Source organism: Psittacula echo (assembly GCF_963264785.1).
Source record: "Psittacula echo genome assembly, chromosome: Z".
Lineage (NCBI taxonomy): Eukaryota > Metazoa > Chordata > Aves > Psittaciformes > Psittacidae > Psittacula > Psittacula echo.
The window spans coordinates 754,471-777,089 of NC_137742.1; the positions used below are offsets into that span (position 1 = coordinate 754,471).

Sequence of the window (22,619 nt, forward strand, 5' to 3'; positions counted from 1 at the left end):
AAAAACATGAAGATCCAGATCATGTAATAGCAGAATCTATCACTGCAGAAGAAACAGTAGTGTTCCTAATAGTTTTCACAGGAGTCTGACTTACCGGTGTTAGCAACTCTGCCAGTAAAAACTAAACCATTCCCATTTAATCAAGAGGAGACACTAACTCCAAGGATGGAAGGAAAAAGCCTTTATAGTCTTTATTGCACAAAAGGATTTCCCCCCCCAGCAGAACACTCATTAATACTGAAGTCTAGATCTCAATTGCTTTAGCAGTTTTACAGTATTACTGTTCATCCGTCCACTCCATTCTTATGCTTTTCCAAAATCACATAATCTGAATGCTTTCTGTTTGAGGCTGCATGCAAATACTCGTCTTCTTTTTTTAGAAGGAGTAATTTGAAGCAGAAATGTTAACATAGAGTATGTTGTGGTCAGGCACACAGGGGCAAGAAGTGTGTTTCCACGTGGTTCACTTGGAACATTTACTTTGTGAACACAGTCTCCATCCCAATGTCCTGAGGAAGTTAAGTAAAGACAAGCTACCATTACTCACAGTCAGGTTCAATATTAGCACTGCTGCCAGCCAGCAGATAGCATGGATACATTTACTACCCCTGGGGAAGGCTTTGACTAACTAACTCTGCAGGGCTTTTGAACTGTCACCCTCACTAGAGCCTCTGTGGCACAGGAAGGCTGAAACTGTTCAGACACACATTTATATTCACTTTGAAATGCCAAATATCTGTCCTCAACTGACCACACAGCTGTGGGCACCGACTGGTGCCCTCCCAGAGGGTTTGGGATGTAAACTCTGTCTCCAGCTCAGGCTTCAGGGCAAAATCTAACCATAACTCTGCTTAAAGCATGCTGGTCACATTTACTTAGCTTCAGTGCCACTCCTAAAACCTACCTTCTGACATTTATGTATTAATAAGCAGCAATATAATACTGGAGAACCTGCAGTATTGCTTGATTAGGTAAGAAAACAGCAAACCAGAACTTCCCGTCAGCATAGCAGACTGATTTTGGAACAAGCAGCCTGCATGATTCACCTGGAACACCAGATTCAGACTGATAACAATTGCTATTTGTTAAGGCCAATGGTTTGGTACTTTGATACAGTAAAATGTTTCATTCCAGCTGGCTACAGTAGAACAAGAAGCATCTACTGGGAAAGGCAGCAGGTTTGCTTACCATTGTGTTTTGGGCTTAAGATGGCCTTAACTTCCAGTTCTCAATGCAACTCGCACCAAACCAAATCAGTTTGTGAAATCATCACCTGCCTGCATTTGAAGTCAGGGTCTCAGAGAAATAAAAGGATTAGAAAAAGACATGGTGGAGGTGGAAAAGAAAGATGCACAAGAACCATGAGCATGAAGGGAAATGAGCTGTGCAGGTTCCACGGGAGCTAAGAGCTGTAAATGAAACCAACATTAATAAGCCCAGATTTGCTCTTTTTTGAATCCCAGTAAGTAGATGAAGGTTTCATTCAACCATGAAACCTGTCACTAGGTGCTCCCATTCCCTTTAACAGGAATATTCATGGAAGTAAAATATGACAGAAAGGGAACAACTTTATAGGGAACATCTTTTAATTGCTAGGGCTCTATTTTAAAAGAAACACTCTACCCTCACAGCAGGAGTTTAAGAACAAGTAACAGCTACTTACTGCTTAGGCTCATTGAAAGCATAAACCAGGCTGCAATTTCCATTTCAAGAGCAATGAGGGGGCACTAAAGGAATAGGAAGCTGCAAGTAACAACTTTCCCCCAAGTATTTGTTTGCAAAACCCAAATGTTTGTCTTTATTCTTCCTTCCTAAGCCAAAATATCAATCTCATCTACCTTCCCCATCTTCCTCCCCATTAACAGAAAGCCAGTGCCAAGGAAGTGTTTTCAAAGGAAGGAAAACAGAAATGGGAGCAGTTCAATAGTTCCTATACTGGGCATTCCACTAGAGCTACAACGCTAAGGTAGGTAATGAAACACAACATAAAAACCCCACAGAATTGAAATGCGCCAGTTGATGCATGAAAAAGACTAAGAAAAATAGTTCTGAAGAGGATATTTCAATGAGGAACATTTAAAACTACATTTATTAAGTGTTCTTTGAAAACGGAACAAGAGGAAAATAGCTTCTTTTACCCCAGTGCTTTGCAGCAACAAGGCTTTTTTTGTTCTGTGATTTAAACCTGGCAATCACAGCCTAGGAAGTCAGTGCTCAGGCCTTGTTCCTACATCATATCCTCCCTGACCAGCAGTCCCTGTGTACCCACACTCATCTTTCCCCCTAACTGCACTTGTATTTGGACAATCTCAGTTGCTTTGCTGTAATAAGTCACTAGGACAAACAGCACCTAACAGGGCAATAGCACAGGGCGAAAGCACCAGGCAGAGGCAGCAGGGAAGGGCAAAAGGGGTTTCTACAAACCTGTTTAGTTTACCTGCTCCTACAAAAAAAAGCCCCTCAGAAAGTGAGTCCATCACTTTGTTCTTCCCTAGTGTTTCCTTTTTATCCTTAGCTCACGCTCCCAACCTATGCTCAGTGTATTTCTCTGTCTCTCATCCACTTGCTTTACCTTAATGCCTTCTTAATTGCTTGATTTTATAGGACCAAGAACAACAGAGTTTTCACAAAGGCTTCTGAAGTGTATCACACCTAACTGTCCTATCATAGAAGATGAATCTAAGACCAGTAAGTACCAGCAAAGCAGTTAGCTAAAAACCTGTTACTGAGTATTAAGTAACTCATGAGCTACTGCAGAATATACTCACAGTCAGCCATTGGATACTGCTCACAACTGCAGCCAGACCTAAGGACAGAATACATTCTGCTAACTTCTTTCCAACAAAAAGCTTAACTAAACTCACTGTAGGTAGGCATGTCAGTAGTATCTTACAAGCAGAAATTCACTCCTATGGCATTTCACTGTGAATCCAGGCAATTTCAGCCCAGGTAGTAAAGGAACTGTGGCAGAGCCACACAAAATCCACACAGTAAAGATTACTTCCACACTTAAATCTCTCTACTAGCTGTAGTGGTGGGTGCAGTGCAACTGCCTCGTGGCCAGAGAATAGCTCTGAAGTTTAATGAACAGATTCTGGCAGGAACCTCCATATGCTTCTATAACAAGGGGATTTTTCCCTAACTGCAGCACTTAAAATTGCTGTGCAATTCCCAGGAATACTCCTGGGGCATTCCTGTCTCTATCAGTCTGAGCATGTCTGCAGTGTCTTCCACACAGCAAGAAGCTGCAACACCAAGCTCAAGTGAATGCTTTGAAACACACCAGAATCCCGTTTAATTGGCACACCCCAACAGAAATCCAAGTGTATCACTGAACAAACAAGCTCAACTCCTGTAGCATTACAAAATACATCGCACACTGATTGTATTAACGTTTATTGAATGAGGTGTCTCTTTCAGATTAGGCCACAGACATTAGTAAAGAATTTTAAGGTAGTTTGGAAGTTTGGCTCATTTGTAACTGTAAGAGGAAAGCCAACACAAAGTAACAAATGGCCACACAGCAAGAGATGCATGTTAGTGAACCCCATGTCACTGCTGGTGGAGAAGGACCTGAGGAGACAGCATGCACCTCCTGTCAAAGGAGTCTGTGTGCCATTTATTCACTGTCCCTGGAGGCAAGAGGAGTGCCTGGCTCAGCCGTGCGGTGGATGAAACCAGTACAAACTGAAGACAAATCAAGACTGAATCACTTTATCACTCAGATTGAAGAGATGGGCTGTTAGTGAGGGTGCCAATTAAGTGGATTCCACAGGATACTCACATTCCAAAGCACAGGAAAAAATCACCAAAAATCCTTAGTAAGGATCAGTATGATAACGTTCAGCTGCAAGAAAGCTAATGCTGAGTGTCAGCAAAACTACACAGGGTAAGCATCAGACTTCAGAGCCTAAAAAAAATCTAAGAAAGCTCTTACTTAAACAGTGTTGACATTCACTATGTAAGTGCTTGCAAGGGTGTTGGGTGGTTTTCATTATCATTTTAATCACGGAGGTTCAGATAAATAACAGCTAAATCAAAGTAAACCCATATCCGAAGTCTCCTAGGCTTAGAGGTGAAACATTGGAATGTAAACGTATGATACTCTACTTGTCCACTTGTGTCTGCAGCCTGCTGGAAATGAGTTGCAAGAGATGTCTCATCTTGGAAAACTTCATTGCACTCCAAACACTTTAGACTATGTCTACAGAGTTTCGAGGGGTCTTCATCCAGGGGCATAGCTGGGATGACAGGTGTGCTTGCTGGGGCCGAGATCACCGTCCCCGTTAAGCCAGGCTGGACCTTGGTGACTGTGTGTGTGCTGACACCCCCAGGGCTTTGAAGCATGGATGCAGCTGTATTGCTTGAAGGAGATGCTATCATCTGATCTGCTGGGACTGGTTTTAAGATGAGGTGGGAACACTGCATTACAACTCCTTTCTCCTTGTGGCCACGGGCGTGGGAAAGGAGACTGCACTTGTTGTAGAAAACTAAGTTCTTTGTGCAATGGTTACAGGTCACCTCGATCCGCACACTCCGCCGGTCATAGTGCTGGGTCAGGCTCTTCTCGAGAGCAAAGGAGTCCCCACACTCCAGACACTTGTAACCTCGCGTTGGTAATGTTATTCCGGCACTGGCAGGGGGGCTCAGGTTTGGGATGTAAACTGGGACAGGGTTGACGCTACTCAGCACCTTGTTGAACGCTTCCACGACAGAACTTTGTAAAGATGACACCACCTGGACTCGAGACACTTTCTTCGAAGGCTGTGAGGCTGCCGCAGAAATTATTGCCTGCTTTATCTGCTGCTGAGGTTTCGTTAGCACTTGGCGGAGTTCAGAGGTGGTTTGAGCACCTTGAGGCAGAAGGTTAAGGTTGGCAAGATGGACTGTCTTTGGCACAAGTTTAGCACTGGCAAGGCTCGATGCTGGCACCACAACAGTCTGCTGTTGTATGGCATTGGCAGCTTTTATAATGGCGCTGCTGGCACTCTGCACCGAGGCAGCAGATATTACAGTGGCTTTCACTGTGGTGTTGTTAGCAAGCTTCAAATTAATAACTTGAGAACCTGCTGTTTTAACTGCTGAAACAGGGAGAAAGGCAGTAGCCACAGGTTTGATAGTGACCTGTTTTGGTGCGAGCTCTGCAGATGCAACTGCATTGGTAACGACTGTGGACTGGAGAGGAGCTCTAGGAGGAGAGGAAAGCACAGCAGCAGAGGTTGGCGAGGACAGCAGAGATGTCATGGAAGTTACCATCGAAGCAGTCTGCTCTGACTTTTTACCAGAGTCCAAATCAACCTCTGGCAACACTCTGGTCACAGTTCTCTTGATCTCCCCAGAAGAAGTCTTGATGGTTTTTATGCGAACTTTAGGAATTGCTGGTGTTGACCCTGCAGGGGAAGAAGGAGACCCTTTGCTGCTGTTCTCACTGGACACACTTCTGGGACTGTCAGGTGGTTTGATGGATGGCTTTTTAGCACCATCAATGAGACTCTGAGATTCAGGTGATTTTTCCACAGCCCGGGGACTTTCACTCATGTCTTTAGGTAGAGGAGAAGATTCTCCTGAATTAGACTGTAAATCTTTACTGGGATCTGTAGCTGCTTTTTTAGCACTCAGTGCTGCAATCGCAGCAATGCATGAAGAGAGCTTTGCTGATGACTTTGCTTTGGACTGTGAAATGCTGGCAAGATTTGTTTCGCCTTTTTCAGCACCCAGTTTTCCATCAAGTACCCTGTTTTCAAGCAGCTTCTCAGAACTGTCTTTTAGCAGTTTGTCCTCTGGTTTGCGAGCTTTAAAAGGCTCATAGACACTTAAGTTCATGGAGTTTGTCTCTGCCTCTCGTTTAGCAACTTTATTTTTATCTAGACTACTTGAAACTGAGATTCCAGATTTAATCAAGTTCTCCCCTCCAAGTGCCTTTAGTTTGTCATATTCCTGCTGAGATATAGATCCTGCCAGGACATTTGCTCTGAAGCTCGCCCGCATCTCCTCTTTATCCGGGGGGTCATCCACCTCAATCTTTTCATCATCATCAAATTCTTCAGCACTTGATATGGGGCTAAACTGGTTAAAAGCTGAATCCTTGAGTGTAGTCTCAGAAGCTGACCCATCATCTTTAAGTGACTTCCCTTCATCTTTACTGTAGCTATCAAGAGCTGATGAGCTTAGAAAGCCATTGTGCAAGCCATTGCCTGTGGAATGGTGCCCATCCTTGTCCACTCCTTCAGAAGAATCAATAGTGCGCACGTTCTTCACAATGACACTCACACCAACATCAGATGATGATGGGGCATGAGAATCTTCGTCTGTGTGAGCATTCTGTTTGATGTGGCTTTCATGGTCATCATGTCCAGATTCAATAGCTGCTTTTGGATCAACCATGTCTGGTATGTCAAAGGCTGCAAGAAGGTCATCAAAATCTGGGGTCTTCATATCCCCCATGGTCATGTATTTGATTGTAAGCAAATCTGTAAAACAAGCAGAAAGTCATCACCTAAGTATGTGAAGCTCTAATAGCACAGTCTTACATCAAATCAGCATATGCTCAGATATGCCATGCAAAAAGCTGCTATTTCACTTCTGAAGTAATATTGCCAGAAATTATACATCATAGAACAGTGTTTCAGTGCCAGTGCACAGTCACATCATTAGAGCATAGCTACAGTAAGCCCCCAACTTCACAGACTCTAACACAGTCACTTCATTCTAGCACAGATTTCTCTTCAATGACTTTCTTCCAGCCTCCTCTCCTGCCTCTCTACATCCACAATAACTCTAGGAAGACACCCAGACTTCCAGGAAAATAACGTAAGCCACAATTCCTCCTAAGTCTAGATTTTCTTTAACATCTGCATTATCAGCTTCATGAGCCTTCCTGAAGATGGTAACAAATATGCTTCTACTAACAGTTTAAGACTGTTGCACTCTTTTCTGTAAGTTAAATTGCTTTACAAGAACTATGGAGTGTCTCCCAGTGTTCACAGTGCTTTTTTGCAGCAGCTCCAATGAAGGACCTGCACACTACTCCTGACAGGTCTCACCTACTTTAAAGACCTCCTGTAACAGATTCTACAACCTCCAATGTTATTTATTGCAGTCATTCACAATTTTCATTGTTACACGTTTCCTCCTGCATAATGTGAATCTTTCTTGGTGTAATCTGAACAAACTACTGGTTCTAATCATCTACCCTCTGCAACAGCATTTTACTCCAAGACCATTATCTCCCTTCAAACTTCTTTTTAGGGTAACCAACATCAGATCTTCAGTGTTTTCTTTCCCCTCACAAATAACATTTTCCAGATCCTGTTCTTTTTGTTCAGTAATTATCAGGCCAGAGTTAGTATTCAGTGTGAAAAGTTACTTAACCAGTAAGTGTTACTGCTAGAAAGTAGAGTTTAGGAAGCATCCTGTCTGTTCTCCTGCCTTGGTATCACCCAAAGGACTGGAAAACATTCTTATTACATAGCTCAATGTTCTGTCTCCAGTATCAGGTAATCGAAGCCATCAAAGAACCATGGTGTGACTACCTGCAACAGTGCTCTCCACTATATTCCTCACTCTCAGGAATATTTCTCCAGGATACAGGAATACACACAGACATTTCATACTGTACCTCCAAATGAATAGATAATGGTTTTGAGAATTGTTCACAGTCCACTTAGTGGCTTTGGTGCTTTGTCTAACTCCTATATACAAAACCACATACACAAATGACAGCAAAATCACAAAGAAAGTTCCTGTGAGAATTAGATGGAAGAGATTCCAGAGAACAAAGCCTATCAAATCCATGTAAAACCACACAAAGCCTTAACTGACACAGTGTTTCATGGTTTGAGATACTGATTATTTGCACTGACTGTATATCTGTCCATAGGTGTCTTTTTAGTCATAATACACACTCAAAAAGAACTAGAAAGTCTTCCTGGTCTAAACCTCCCTCTAATTACATACACTGGAGTTTAATTAACATTTAGCAAGAACAATGTATTAAGTAAAGGCCCACTTAAATGTACCTGGATGAAATACTGCATAAAAGCACGACAGAGGAGCTACATTTGTCCTTTTCTGAGCAACTCAGGCTAACTCCACACTGGGAAAGTATCTCAAAAGAACCAAGAGGCTTGTAGAGCTGAGAGCGTAAATCCATCCTCAGGGAGCATAAAGCGTGAAGCTGCAACTGCCTTTTAGATGTCTGCAGAAGGAACAACTCCCATGCTCCAACAGAGCATGAGAATGGAATGGTTTCTTCGCCATGGGCACCCAGAATTATTGCTGCCCTTATGAAGAATCAGTCCTGTTCTTCAAATGTTTAAAGCAGCCCAAGTTAAACAAGGATGGACAAAAGCCATGGCCAGTCTTGATAAACAGGCAAGCAAAGTTTTAACCTAGGCATTTTATTCATCTCTTCCTCACTATTGTAGTGTATCATTTTAAGGTGCAGTATATAAGCTATGTTTCCATCACAACTGCCACAGTGTGGCTTCTGAAGCCACATTCCTCCCTTTTTTCCCTCGGAAAACCTTTCAGTAACTGCTTCCCTTAGGGATAAAACTCCACCTTTTATCCAAGATCAGAATCAACTCATCCCCTGGCTGCCAGACAAGCTGTTAGCCTATTCCTTCTCTAGGCCAACATGATATCTGCAAATACTCCAGAGCAGGAAATGAGGCAAGTTCCTGGTTCCCTTGGAAATGGCCATTATCCAGGAACTGGAATTGCTTTGAGAACTGCTTTGAAAAGTGCTGAGAGCAAAGCTCACTGTCTCCAGAGACACACAGAGGTGGAAGACCCAGCATCACAGGGCTGCCATTAAGATGATCTTCAGCACTGAACCAAGAAACAGCCCACAAGGTGTGTAGTCAAGGACACATTTCTCAGCCTGAACAACAAAATTAGATGTGAAGGAAGAACCTGCAAGACCCCAAGTCTTTGTCCAAACCAGAACTGCTTCCAGTTTTAGTTTCTAAAACCAGCAGGCTCTGGATACACTTCACGAACAGCCTGCAGAAAATGGCATAGGTTTTCAATGTTCCACTGCCTGCCTTTTCCCATTCAGCCCTTTTCTTCCAGCTCATCTGGTAACACATTCCAGTGAAGCACTCACTTGGGTAATCACATCAAAACAAGACCCAGTCCAAGAGAACTCTCTACTCACAGTAGCAGCAGCAAGCGGGGCAGGAATTTGATGCTACACGATGAGAAACAGTTAAATTGTTGTCAGCCTTTTGGGGCCTTCACATCCTGGCCCTTTAGCTGGAAAGCCTAAGGGTGTATTCAAAGACTTTAAGAGGCTGATCTCCAGCAAAAAGAGGAAAACACCTGTAAGATATCATGTATCCAGGAGCTTCTGTCCTGTTATCAGGGGTCCCAGAGACCATTCTGAAATCCTGCTTTCCTACAAAAGCTACTTGTTACAGGCATTTCCCACTGTTCTTTTCAGGACTGTGAAAACACAACCACTAAGGCACCACTTTTCAGTGTCTACTACTTCTGGTATAAGCATAGACAACAACTGTTACAGTTACACTGGTAGGAATTCCCAGTTAGACACACTATTTCCAGGACTGAATTCCGATAACCCAGTAAATACTTCACTTCCAAACACGAGTACTGATTCCTAAGTAACATGGTGCTCGTTCTGGAACAAAATGCCTCCAGAGGGAGCAATCCCAGCTTAACCAGCATAAAAGCAGTTTTTAACGAAGTTTCTGTATTGTTATGCCAAGAAATCTCATCATGTAGAGAAGACTTAAGTGATTAAATGGGAATTACAGTAATATATATCCAAGCATTAGGCAAACAGGAGCCTAATACACAGCTTAGGAGCAGTTCATTAGTTATTTGAGATATATTAGTAATGATGACTGACTAATACTCTTGATTATTTACTTTGACAGCTCATATGTGAAAGACAGACAGAAGCTATCTGCTACTGCAACCCCCAAACCTGCCTCAGGAAACGAGAACCACATCTCAAATCACAACCTGCTGTGGTTTAAATGCTCAGCAGGCAGTAGGATATGCACGAGGCCACTTTAACCACAATCAGCAATGTCTGTCATGTTCACATGACATACAGGTTCCCTTTCCCTTATCAAAGCTCCCACAACTGGTTACTGGTGCAAAACTCAGATTCCTGCTTCCAGGAATAATAGGGATTCCCTTCATAATAGAGAGCATTTTGATTTTGTAGGATAAAGGCCTCATTGACCATCCAAAGGATCAATACAGTCACACCAGTCCTTATCTTGGCTTCATATGGGGTGTTTTACAGTTAAAATATATCTGTTATTTCAACATTAACCATCTTGTCTATCTGCCTTAGAAAGAAAAGGGAACTCCAAGCCAAAAAGGTTCTTGGTCAAGAGATCCAGTTATGGTTTTGGGCCTAGCAACTTCCTGGATTCTTCCTAACACAGAGATGGATTCATGACAAGCAGGTAAATCCCCAAACCATTTCTTTTGCAATCTAGTCGAATGATAAAGATGCCTTCATTTTGTACTTCTATATATAAAATGGGCAGAACAGTAATGCATGAATAATTCAGACGTACAACAGTAACGAATGAAATGTTGAGATTCCCAATTTAACACGAATGTGAATCACATTCTAAAGAGCACTTGCTTCCCGCCTGTTTCCTTTAATGGACTTTGGTTAAGTGGGTGGCTATTCTTGCTCAAAAGCAGCACGAAGCAGCCACAGACAGTCATGGTAAGAGCACTCCAAGTCAGGCAGGGCCCTCCTCTGAACCACTATCAACAAACAGGCCCTAAAATATTAGGATGTTTTGTTTTCCTTTTAAACATACATTCCCAGCAACCTGTATGCATATTTATGTTTTAACACACATCGATACTTTTAAGTAAAGCAAAGTTAGTTAATTCATTCAAAAGAGCCTTGGAGCTTGATAAATCATCCCCCTTCTTCCCAAGATGAGCTACCCGAGACAAGGCTCAATGCAAAGAGAGATCATGATTGCTGATGCAGAGGAGCAGCCCTCCAGCACGAAGCAGCATTTTCTGCTGGAACTGGTGCAAATCAGAACCTCCTGGTGAAGAGCATTTACAAATACCATGAGACTAAACAAATGAAACTCACCAGCACCACTGCAGGCTCCAGCATCTATTCGGGTTTCTCATCTTACAGCCTGCAGAAATCTCTCCAATTCAAAAGCTTCTTTGCTCAGAATGAGGGTACAGCTCGTGCTCAAAACCTCAGTCAAAACAGGTACACTGAATTTTCTCACATCTCAAGGACTTACACTTTCAACACTGCTTAGAAAGAAAAATCAACCTAAAAGGTGCTCTCATGGAGCATATGAATTTTAGCTGACATGTGGAAGAGAACATGCATCATCATCAGCAATAGACACCATTCCTATCATGCAACAAGGATTCAGGTTTGCAAGCATCATTTTGCCACAGATGTCTACAGGCAAATACAGAACCTCTGCGTCCCTCTTATGAATAAGAGGCACAGAAATCAGCAGTGATCTGTGCAGCATTTTGCTCCACCACACAAGCTATTTACTGCCCCATCACATCTGAGAAACAACCCATTGTAGCTGCATTAAACCCCAGCACACCATCATTCCAGGCTGAACATCAGCATGCTATTTTCACTCTGCCACAATTAATATCTCAATACCTTACGTAATCTACTGCAGTCAGAAAGGAAAAGGTTCCCTGGTATTGTCACTCCCTGGTGCAGGCACCCTGCCTACCGCCAGCCTCCACACAACTTACCTAAGATCTACAACCTCTCCAGGCTTTTAAGCCTGTCTGCTTTAGCAAACACCCTCATTTCGCACTAGGACAGAGCATTTTCAGTGGATTGCCTCCATATTTATCTTGCTTGGAGCCAGCACAGGCAGGATTGGTGAGGTCTCTTAAAAATCATCCTGGTTCAGATTCTAGAGCTGCTGATTTCCTGTTATAGGAAGTAACAGTTCTAGCAAAAGAATCCCCAAGGCAAAATGTTTAGTGTTCCAGTGTGTAAGCCCTAACAGCCTTTGTTCTTCCCTTTGCCAGATTCATCACTGCTCGCTTCCCTCACCCCCTCTCCCTGTCTCTGAAGCCTTCAGCTTCCACCACAAGACCCAAACGCCGGCTCCAATCTTAAGTACACATCTATTTTTCAGATGAGAGGGGGAAAAAAAAAAATACTCTCTCCATTATCCATTGCTTTGAGTTAAAAGCAGCCACCCCCAGGAGCTGCTGCACTGCCCAGCCGCTTCCCAGGCTGATTTCATTACTGCACAACGTTATAATTCATGCTACTAATAATCCGCTGGAGCTCCATCAACCCCCTGAATACAGCTTTCCACTTGCCTCCTGCAAAATCCTCCCTGGTTACAACAGCTTAAGAAACACCATCCATACTGTTCATTTCATACGGGTTTTTTTTCTATGTAGCTATATTAAGCACAGGTTTAACACTGAAGACCTGAATTCAGAAGCCAGTATTGGGTTACTCAGATTTGGCCAAACAAGCAACCTTTAAACAATCAGAGAGCACATTCTCAGTGCTGTAACACAGCACAGACAGTTCAGTGCCATGTGCTCCGCAATTTCTGATTGTCACTCAGAGGCCTGTTCCCTATCCCACATTGTTAAACAAACGAATAGCTGGAGACAAGATATTGCAGTTAAAACACTGTATTTAGCCGAAGATATCAGTAAAGCCTTACAAATAATAGCTTTAATCCTATTAAAGCTGGAGGATGTTAATAGCATTTCTTTAGTAACACTTAAACAATTGTCTCCTTACTGATGTGTGCAGCCAGGAGCTAGATTTGCTTTGCACATACATGTACCTTCAGGCTATTGTTCCATTCACACCCAAACAGCACCGCTCACCTTGTGAACCTTGACCTTTGAAAGGTATTTTAGCCAATGCTCAGTGACTGCCACAGACGCATTACCTCTGCAAATATGAAAGGGTTAAAGGCAGCCCCAATCAATAGGCCTACAAGGGAAAGAAAGAGACAAAAAGGAAAGCGAGTATGCCTTACAGCCCCTCTGCAATGCCTTCTGCACAATTCCACAACAACACGGTTTCCTTCTGGCCTTACAGAAAGGCACAGCACCCCCCACCCCCCCCATCTTAACGTCTCCTAAAGCAGCAAAGCACAAGACAGCACCCTGTAAAGAAAAGAGCATGCAAACAGCATTCTTCGGTCACAAGCATCGCTACAATTACAAGTCATTCAAGCCGGTTTATTCAGTTCAGCTTTAAAATAAGATGCATAACCAGTGTCCCACCCTTGCAAAGCACAAGTATTTTAATAAGGGTCATAAATCTCAGCTCTTGCCCATTCCTTAAGCATAAAAAGGCATGAAAAGCCAGTCATCTCAGTTACTGCAAATATGTACATTTACATACAGAACCCTTTATGCCTCTATTAGCCACATACCAGTGCTGTGTGTCTAAAGTGTGCATTCACATACTGGTTTGGGATGGTATCTTTCTGCAAGCTCCTCTGCTTTTGGCTGCCATGAAGGGAGGAAGCTATCCCACTGTAGTAGCTCAGTGACTGCATTGTGTTCAGGAGCTGATCTGCCTCAAACCAGTTCCAGCCGGTTCTGGTCACCCTACATAAAAAGCTATGGCAACCCTCGCGGAGTTGCCAGCAAGTCCCTGGAATGGCGGGGCTCTCCCTGCTGGGGCGGCGGGGCCGCGCTGGCCCCTCGCCCTGTGCCCCACACGCGGCCCCTGCGCCCCACGGCCGCCCCACACGCTCCCTTCCTCTCCTCCCCACTTACCTCCCACAACCCGGCTCAAAGCTGAGCGTGTGTGCGTGCCTGTCTGTAGCTAACAAAGAGACCGCAGCCAAACCCCGCACAGGAGCTCTCTGCAGCGCCAGGCAGGCTCTGCCACGGCCCCGGCAGCCCCGCTCGGCTCCCGCGGCACCGCTGCCCCCGGCACATCTGCCCCGTGCCCGCGGGGTGGCCGCACACGGTCCCCTCCCGCCCGCCCCGCTCCTCGCTGCCTCGGGGGCCGCTCGAATGGCATTTTGTGTGCTGTGCACAGCGCTGCTGCACCGGGTACCCACACACGCGCCTCCCTCCCCGCAAGAAACCCATTTCCGCAGCAGCGAGATGCCTGCAGGAGCTCCGCTGCCCCCTCCTCGCAGCGCCGCGATGGCTGCTAAGCTCAGGGGCTTTCTCTTCTCTGCTGGGCGGGCGGCCCCGGGGAGCAGCAGAGGCTGCGGAGCCCTCGCCCGGCCGGGGCCCCCTGCCCAGCCCGGCTGCGGGAGGCCGGGGCTGAGCTCTGCAGCCTGCGCCGCTCCCGCCCCGCAAGATGGCTGCGGCCCTGCTCCGGCTGCCCGCTCCCATCCGCTCCGGGGCAGCTCCGCAGCAGGGCCGCGGCTCCCTGCGGTGCCCGGCTCCCTCCAGAGCAGGGCTCTGTGCCCACCTCTGCCCGTGGCAGCCGTGCTCCGAGCCCGCTCCCCACTTCTCCTCTGCCACCCAAGGCCTTCCTCCTGCAGGCCCGCAGTCACCCAGCCCCGGCCCTTGTGCTCCCCGCTGCTCCTCGGCTACTCACCCCGGCCCTGGTAACACCAGTGACCACCTCCTCCTACGCGCCAGGCCCCATCCTCCCGGGATGTGCCGCGGTGGCTCCTCGGCACGGCTCCCTCGCAGCCAGCGGCCACGCCAGGCGACACCAGCAGCCCCTCTGCTCTGCGGGCTGCACCTGTAACTGTTAGCAGAGGTCTCGGGCACAACCCTTCACCCCCCCTTCCCCTGCGGAGAGAGCTCGGATCTGGCACTTTCTCCACATCCCTCATCCCCACCCCATTCTGGGGAAAACGACCATGTTCTTCCGCTGCCTCAGCCCTGTCTTCCCCGCACCGCGGCTGCAGCCGGCCCTCCCTCAGCCCCGCAGCCCGGGTGGGCTGCTCCCGCCTCTGCGGGCCGCTGTGGCCCCGGGCACCTCGCTGCCGGACCGCGGCCCCCTCCCCTTAGCGCGGCGGCCGCACCCCCCAAGCGCCAGGCCCGCTTTGCTCCCCGGCCCGGGGTCGGCCCTACCCGAGCGGGCGCTGCCGAGCCCGGCCCGGCGGAGCGGACCCGCCACGCGCGGGGGATGCCCTGGGAGGGGAGGCCGCGGCCCCTCCGGCGCCGGGGGAAGGGGAGTGCAGGAGGCCACGGCCGAGCGATACCCCCGGAGGCCGCTGGCCCTCGGGTGGCCGCGGCGCAGGGCCTGCGTGCCGGCGGGGCGGGAGCCGGAGCACGGGGATCCCCCCCGCATGCAAGCTCGACCCCATGCAAACACACACACCTGCTGCGGCCCGGCCGGAGCCTCAGGCGGGCACGGCTACGGCCTGCGCTGCCTCGGCCGCCCGCGGCGCGGCCTGGCTAAGAGCTGGTGGAACATAATGGCAGAGGCTCTGCCGGGATGAGGAGCCGTGGGGGTGGGGGTGCCTCGGCTGCACAGATGGGGGAGACGCTCCCGTGTGATTCCGTGTGAAACGGCTCCCTGGAGCGTGCCGGGGGCGGGGAGCCTGCGCTGCCGCCGAGCACTCGCGGGCACCCGCGGCCGGGCCGTGCAGGTCGCGGCCTCCCTTCGCCCCGGAAGGAGGGGGGGATCCCCGCTCCCAGCTCAGGCGGCCGCGGGAGCTCGCCTCGGCAGGGAGCGAGCGGTGCTGGCGGCGCTGGGGCAGGGCCCGCGGGCCCGGTCCGACCCCTGGCCCGGGCCTTCACCGGGGCCCTGCGCGGGATGGGGCAGGCACTGCCCGGCCCTGAGCCGCGGAGCCCTCAGCGCCTTCGCAGCGAGGTCAGCGCGGTCCCGCTTTGCCTGAGCGCCCCGGGCCTCCCGCGGCGCCGCTGGGCCCCGGTGCAAAGGGCAGCAAAGGAGCCACCGCCCGCGTTCCACCCCCGGCGCGGCTCCGGGCCCGGTGCGGGTGTGACAGCGCGGTGCGGGCTGCAGGGCCGGGGGTCCATCACCGGCCCCGCCAGTGCCTCAGGGCCAGGAGCCGGCCTGGGTCCTGCCAAGCCAGAGCCTGGAACCCCGTCCGGAGCCGAGCCCGGCCGACCTCTGGGAGGGAGCTCGGTGGCTTTGGCAGCTGCATCACCAATAGGGTCTGTTTGCCACAAAGCAGCCTGGTGTTGATGCCAGCGTTACATGTTCGGATAGGAAATATCTCCCTTTCTGCCACAGAATATGTTACAAGCGAGCAGCAGGATGTAAAGTTCTGTGTGTGAATCACTTTACTGGATAGCATGAAAGGCTTTAAATACACAACACCCGTCTCGGGTTTATCCTATCAGCCTGGGGTTTACAGACAATATAGTCAGTAACTACATAGACAATAACTACAGATTCTGGTTGAAATAATGCTGGTTTATGACCACTTCTTCCAAGGCCGTGAAGTCAGGCCTTGAAGGTCAGGCAGTGAAGTCCCAAAGGCCTATTGCAGCATCACCAGCACAGACCCCTATGGGAGCATGCTGCAGCAGGACCTGAGCTCACAGCCATGGATGGGGTAGGCTCCTGCTGCTCGCACTGCGACTTCCCCATGTACTCATCCCAGCTTGTTCTGACCATCAAACCAACAGCAAACGGCTCCGTCGCCAGCCTGGCAGTGAGTGAGCCTGGCAAGTTCATAGGGTTTGAACAGAATACATTGATTTGGTTATTTATTTATATAACAAAGAAATGGATTCGTGTTGGGCATTGGTTTTAAAGTTACAGAAGGGCCACGAAACTCATCCTGCACAAGCCTGGGGTTCATCCTGCAAGTGCCATGTAGAATTAGGCCATTGTGTCTGTGACAGTTCTTCCCCATTAACTAATAACCGGTTTGACCAAGGAAGGTGAGATGTGGAGCCAGTTCCTTACACAGTGTCTGCGGCTGGTTTGCACGACGCTGCTGCTGCTCTGGCATTGGGATCTGAAACATTAATTGCTTTCACAGTTGATCCATGGCAGGAAGGCCCTGTGCAGACAGCCTGAGGTTCCAGGCAGGTGTCCTTGACATCCCCATGGCAAGAAGTCTCTCACCCCAGGATCTGACTTTCAAAACAGAAGCATCATTTCCAAGTGAAGCCGGGCTGACAGCGCCGCTCCCATGGCTTAGTTCAGCACACACAAAGGAACACACAAGAGCCACTGGCTCTTCTGCTTGGTGAGGCTTCAGCAGGCTCTCACATGTTGACCTTACCTCTTAGTCCTTAAGTCATCTGCAGAGTGTTGTGAGTGCAGGTACAGCTGTCTCAGTGGGGGCAGTGGGTGGGTTTAGGTTACTTCAGCGTTGCCAGAGGTGGGAACTGGAGTCCCTCGCTTTATTCCATCTCAGCATTCCACCTTCACGTTTCCTGTACCATCACACACACAAGAGCAGAGCAAAGCCTGTTTCTTCTTGTAGCATACTTTAACTGTTTAGAATGCAATGGGCCTTTAACCACTGTATTGAAACAGTCAGTATTAAAAACCCATCTTACAACACGACCTCCCCTTTTCAGAGGCTTCTATTACTGATAGTTTCTTGGCAAAACACCCCCAGTTTCCTCTCCTGGTTATTAAAATAAGCCTCCCATTGTGTTTTGGACTAAAAGCTCCAGGATTGCTTTTAGAAAGAGGAGAGGTATTAAAAGAAAGGGATCTCATATGAGATAAGGACCTTGGCAGGGAGAAATCTGCAGCCAGGTTCTAAATACACCTTCACTACTGAGCCAAGGGAAATCTGGGATGAGTTTGACTGGGAAATGCCATTTAGAAGCAAATAGATGAGAGACAGCAACCTGCAGCCACATCTGTGGACTCCAAGGTACCCGTCCAGCCTGTTAAGACACCTCCTGGCCCAGCAGCACAGTCACACAGTGTGCTTCTGCAGGTGCTGGATGTGGCCATCTGGGAGGCTCCAGAGCTCTGATCCATGGCCAAGGGGTTAAAACTCACTGAATCCTCACGCCAAATGCCTGGAGCTAATCTGCCATTTGCCAAACTCCTCTTTGGGGGTGCATTAAACCCCATCTCATGCCTGCACGTGGCACTGGGCTGTGCTGGGGCTGCCACAACGGCTCAGAAAGAGCCTGGAATTACCAGTAGCAGGTGATAGGAACATGTGCAGCCCGTGTATTCTAACCCCTAAGCCTTCAAGTGTCAGCTCTGGCCTGATGAGAGAGGTCTTACTATGTAATGATTTACAAGCTGCTGTTAAGTGTGGTGGGCAGTGAAACAGCTTCCCTGGCCTCTTCTGCCTGTTATAACTGGCTTTGAATACCATGTGTCTGTCAGAGAAACAAGAGGAAGAGGAGGACAGGAAGAGAGCATAATGCCCAAAAAACATGAAGAGTGACAAACCTCCTCTCAGGATGTTAGCCCTCCACCTGCACCAGCAGTGAGTTCCACACATAACCACATGGATGAGGGCTCTCCTGTGAGCACTGTGGTGTTCTCTGCTTGCTAACACCTCCCAAGTGCGGGCCATCAGCTTCCTCTGCACGCACCAGCCACCTGCATGATTAACATCCAGTGGAAGAGAGCTCATCAGCCCAGGACATTGAAGGATGTCTGCTTTGTTCCCTGCCGTGCCTGTGCTCAGGCTCCTTCCCTTCCTTCTCCTGATATTTATTCAAGTGCAGGAGCATTATCTGTGAATTATTCATCAGACACTATCTGATGAGGCCGGGGCTGTGCCGGCTCCCACTGCTTAATGAATGAGCCATTAGCCTGTTGCAGATGGTGCTGTCAACAGCTACTGGGATGCTAGGTGCTCACCTGCACTTGCACTGGGAGCAGAAGGGCAGAGCCGAGGCTGGGAGATGGTTTTTCCTGTGATATCCACCAAGTGTCGAGGCACAGCCATTGCTTCACGTTTACTCCCTGCCAAGTGGCTTCCTTAGGCACTTCCTCTAGGAGCTGTACCTGGAGTTTCCACAGGGCACCTTCTCTCAGGGCTGGAATCCTACAAACCAGATAAGAAGAGGAGTTACATTTGCAACACTGAAACTTCATTTTAGACAGACTCTGACACAGCCTTCTCACACCAGGAAACCTTCGTGTTGAGTAAATTCTGCCAGCTGCAGGAGCAGAGTCTGATCACGGGGCCCTGTTGCACCCTCACTCTTGGCCCATCTGCTCTTCCCGTTACAAGGAATACTTGGGCAAAGGGAACTGAGCTGCTCTGCCAGGCTGGTCACTTGTCGGCCTCAGTCAGCAGCAGATATGGAGAGTTCTGCTGGAAGGGGCCCCTCCTGACAGTTATTCCCAATGGGATGTGAGGTGGGCACCAGCTCCCCCCCAGCTGCTTCCCTCCCCATAAAACCAGCGCAGATGGGGTTGAAAACTATCCATCGCTGCTGTCACTGGTGACAATGGTGGCTCTCGCCAGCCTCCTGCAGCCCTGATTAGATTGTGCTCAACACAGGCTGCTCGGGTTGATTACAGCCACATCCTGGGCATCACATTGTCCATGGGGCTAATCCTCTCCTCCAGGCCTGGGTATCTCATCTCCTCACCTCCAAGACACCTCTGCCTTGGAGACAGTGCTCCCACGCACCCACTGCTCCCCCCAGCACGTGCCTGTGCCATGGGCTCCACATCTGCAGCTTCCTTCCAGCCTGGACCTCGCTGTGCCACCTTCCCCACTGCCTCCTGCCCCTCGTCAGTGTGGCCCGGGGGGGCAGATGTCAGCCAGGGCAGGCAGGAGATGCTGCCACCCATGGGGCAGCACAGAGACCTCCTCTGCACCTTGTTCTAGTGGAGCTGAGCTATCGAAACCACTCCTTACATCACACAACAGCACAGCTGGAAACACATGTGGCTACCCCAGGGAAAGGAAATGAGCATCTCTCTGGAGAGGAGGAGGAGAAGGATGATGGTGAGGAGGAGGCTGCCTCTGTGCAGAAGAACGTTGACACCTGGTGGCTGGCCCAGCCAACTGCTGGGGTGATGGCCAGTGGCCACGGTGAGGGTCAAGCCTCCTGCCAAGGAGTCCTACAAAGCCTCCTCTAGGGTAGCCACACCAGCTGAAGGATTCCAGATTCCAGAACAGGGTATGGCCAGGATCAGGCCATAACAAACAATTTCAAGAGCCCAGTATGCAAGAAAGTGGCTTCAGATAAGGCAAGGATGTACAGTTTGCACTGCATGATGCAAAGAACAACCTGGGGAGCACAGTCAAACACTGCACATCATCCCTCTGCTCACCACATCCCTTACTGCTGCTTCTTAGAGCTGCCCAACAATAGGGTTTACATAAACCAACTCCAGTGTGTGATACAGCAACATTCCAATTATACCTTTTGCACCTTATATGTATCCCATAGTTTGAACATCTCCAGGCAGGCAGATGGGGTTTAACGGGAACTATTACATCAACAGATGCTCCTACCTAGTTAGCACTGCTCAGGCAGGGCAGAAACTGAGGGAAGGCAGGAAAACATGTTTTCTGAGGGAGCCACCATCTGCTAATTTGAGAAGCTGCTGTCACTGATGACTCAGTAGCACTTGAATATGTGCAAATATCACTAATAGCATTCTCAAGACAGCTATTATTATATATTAACTTTATTATAGCTGGGGACCAGCACTGAGACTCCAGCAATAAGAAAGTACTGTAATTAATGAGCTAAAAGGGAAATAACTTTAGAGTTAGTTGAGAAAAGGCAGTTATTTCTTTTGGGAACCTTTAGATACAAACCTGGGGTTCATCCTTCTTTTCCATCATATTCTGTTAAGAAAGGGACATGTTTGTGGCTGGACAGCACACAGAGCTTACCAGGGTTTGTAAAGGACTGGCACCAGCAGAGATGAAGAGTTAGAGCCAAAAGGCAAACCTAAATCTATGTCCCAGGCAGTTACTACTCCATAAAGAACTAGGTACACTCCAGCAGGAGAACCTGCAGCCCCCTTGCCCTCACTGGTCACTACTGGGATCTCCTGCATGCCAAATGCAGGAAGCATTCCCTTTGCAGTTCTGTTCCCATGTCTGTTCCCGTGCCATTCCATCCTCTCCTTCCTGTGCCTTTCACCCCTTCCCCACAGCATATTCTCACCCCAAACCACATATCCAGCCCAGCTCAGGGATCTTCCCTGTAGAGAACAGGGAGGTTTGGGAAGAGCTGAGCTTCCTCCTTGTGCCTGCTAAGGCTAAAAAACGTGGATCTGGCACTGCAGCTGGTGAAGGAAAGCCCCTCAGGGCCTGTACCCTCCATCAGCAGCTGAGCACTTGTGTTCACCCACTAGAGAGCGTGTGACTGCACAAAGCCAGCACAGCATCCAGGCTCCTGAGGGATCCCATTGCTCCAAAGACATGCAGCAGCATCCTCTGCATTCTATTATGTTCTATTTATTAACAGAGTTCTTCAGAAAGCATCCTTAGAGTTCATGGCTCTAGCTGGTCCCAGGGGATTCAATCCATCTCTTTGGCTCATCAGCCAGAGCCCTTTACCACATGGCAGCATTTATAGTGAGGGAAGTATCAAGTACCTGTTTCTTGCTCAGGAATTGCCTGGGAGCTGCTGGTTCTTGCTGGGCTCAGCCTAAGGTCTGGGCAGCTTCCAGAGGAGAGGCAGGAACAGAGCCAAGGAGTAGGAGCTGGCACAGGTCGGAGTTCATCCCGTTTTGTGCCAGCTGGGTGTTGCTGTTCCTGAAGGGAACAGAAACACAGTTTTCTCTCCCTGTTCTGCACTTCACACAACACAAAATAGCTCCACGTGGGCTTCACTGACATTTCTGAACTTCTGTTGTCTCAGCTGAGCCCGCAGAACAAGAAACACTCCCCCAAAGAGAAGAGCAAACAAAACATAGTGCATAGAGTTCATTTGCTCCCATACATCCCATCAGAGGAAAGGGGGATTTAACATAAGGGGGCTGCCGTGTTCCAAGCAGGATTATGCCAGTGAAACAGGAGAGCAGGGATTAGCAGGGGGTCTCCCAGTTTAATGTGCTACAAGCCCTACCTCTGATTTACATGCTGCAAAACCTTTAACCAGCAAATCATCCCTGTGATTACAGTGTTGGGTGCAAAGCTGCGGCTGGGTACCACTGAAGCTGACAGGCATGAAGAAGGTGGGATGTGAACAGAGGAGAATCCTGGGACACTTCAGCACTAGAAGCAGCACAGGAGGGAGTTAAGCTGAGCAGTTTCAGCTCTGCAGAGCTGGGCAGATGGGCTTCTCCAGGCCTCCAGGCTGCCTGATGTACAAAGAGAGGTGAAATAAATCCTAAGCACCAAGTGAAGCTGTAAGAGAGCCCAGGAAACATCTGGGAGCTGTTCCCTCTCAGGAGCAGTGAAGTCATTTGCTTTAGCCACTGATTTCAGTTGACTGAGGAGTGAAAGCAGGGTGCTGAGACTGCTGCTGCCTGAAGAGCGGATGGGGAAGTCCTAGTCACTTCCTCCTGCAGATGTGAGGCTGCTCGCTGGGTACCACACAGCCCACACGCATCCTGCTCTCCGTGTGTGCCAGCAGCAGGGATGGGAGACAGCATTTTTCTTACTAGCTCTTAAAATAAGCCTGGGATGACTAAATTGCAGCAGTGGTACCTCAGGAATGGATAACTGCTTCGTCCCCTCAGCGTGGAGGACTTCTCTCTCCAGTCCTGCAATTACTACACTAAAAGGATGATCAAACTTAAACATAAACCACCCCCAAAATCCAACTCCTCC

General features: G+C 48.6%; 1 protein-coding gene across 4 annotated transcripts in view; it reads right to left on the reverse strand.

Annotated features, from left to right (window-relative positions):
- ZNF532 (zinc finger protein 532) overlaps positions 1-14,626 on the reverse strand; it is a gene marked incomplete at its 3' end in the record, with an annotated part of 31,171 nt that extends 16,545 nt beyond the window's left edge. For 3 of the 4 annotated variants that reach the window (XM_080637598.1, XM_080637597.1, XM_080637596.1), the window contains exon 1: positions 4,111-6,465. In XM_080637598.1, coding sequence (XP_080493724.1) covers positions 4,111-6,450 — 2,340 coding nt within the window. In that variant the 5' untranslated portion in view covers positions 6,451-6,465. Of the gene's footprint in view, positions 1-4,110; positions 6,471-14,551 lie in introns of those variants that run through there. The other variant, XM_080637595.1, reaches the window with a different exon arrangement.
- Between the last annotated feature and the right edge of the window lie 7,993 nt (positions 14,627-22,619).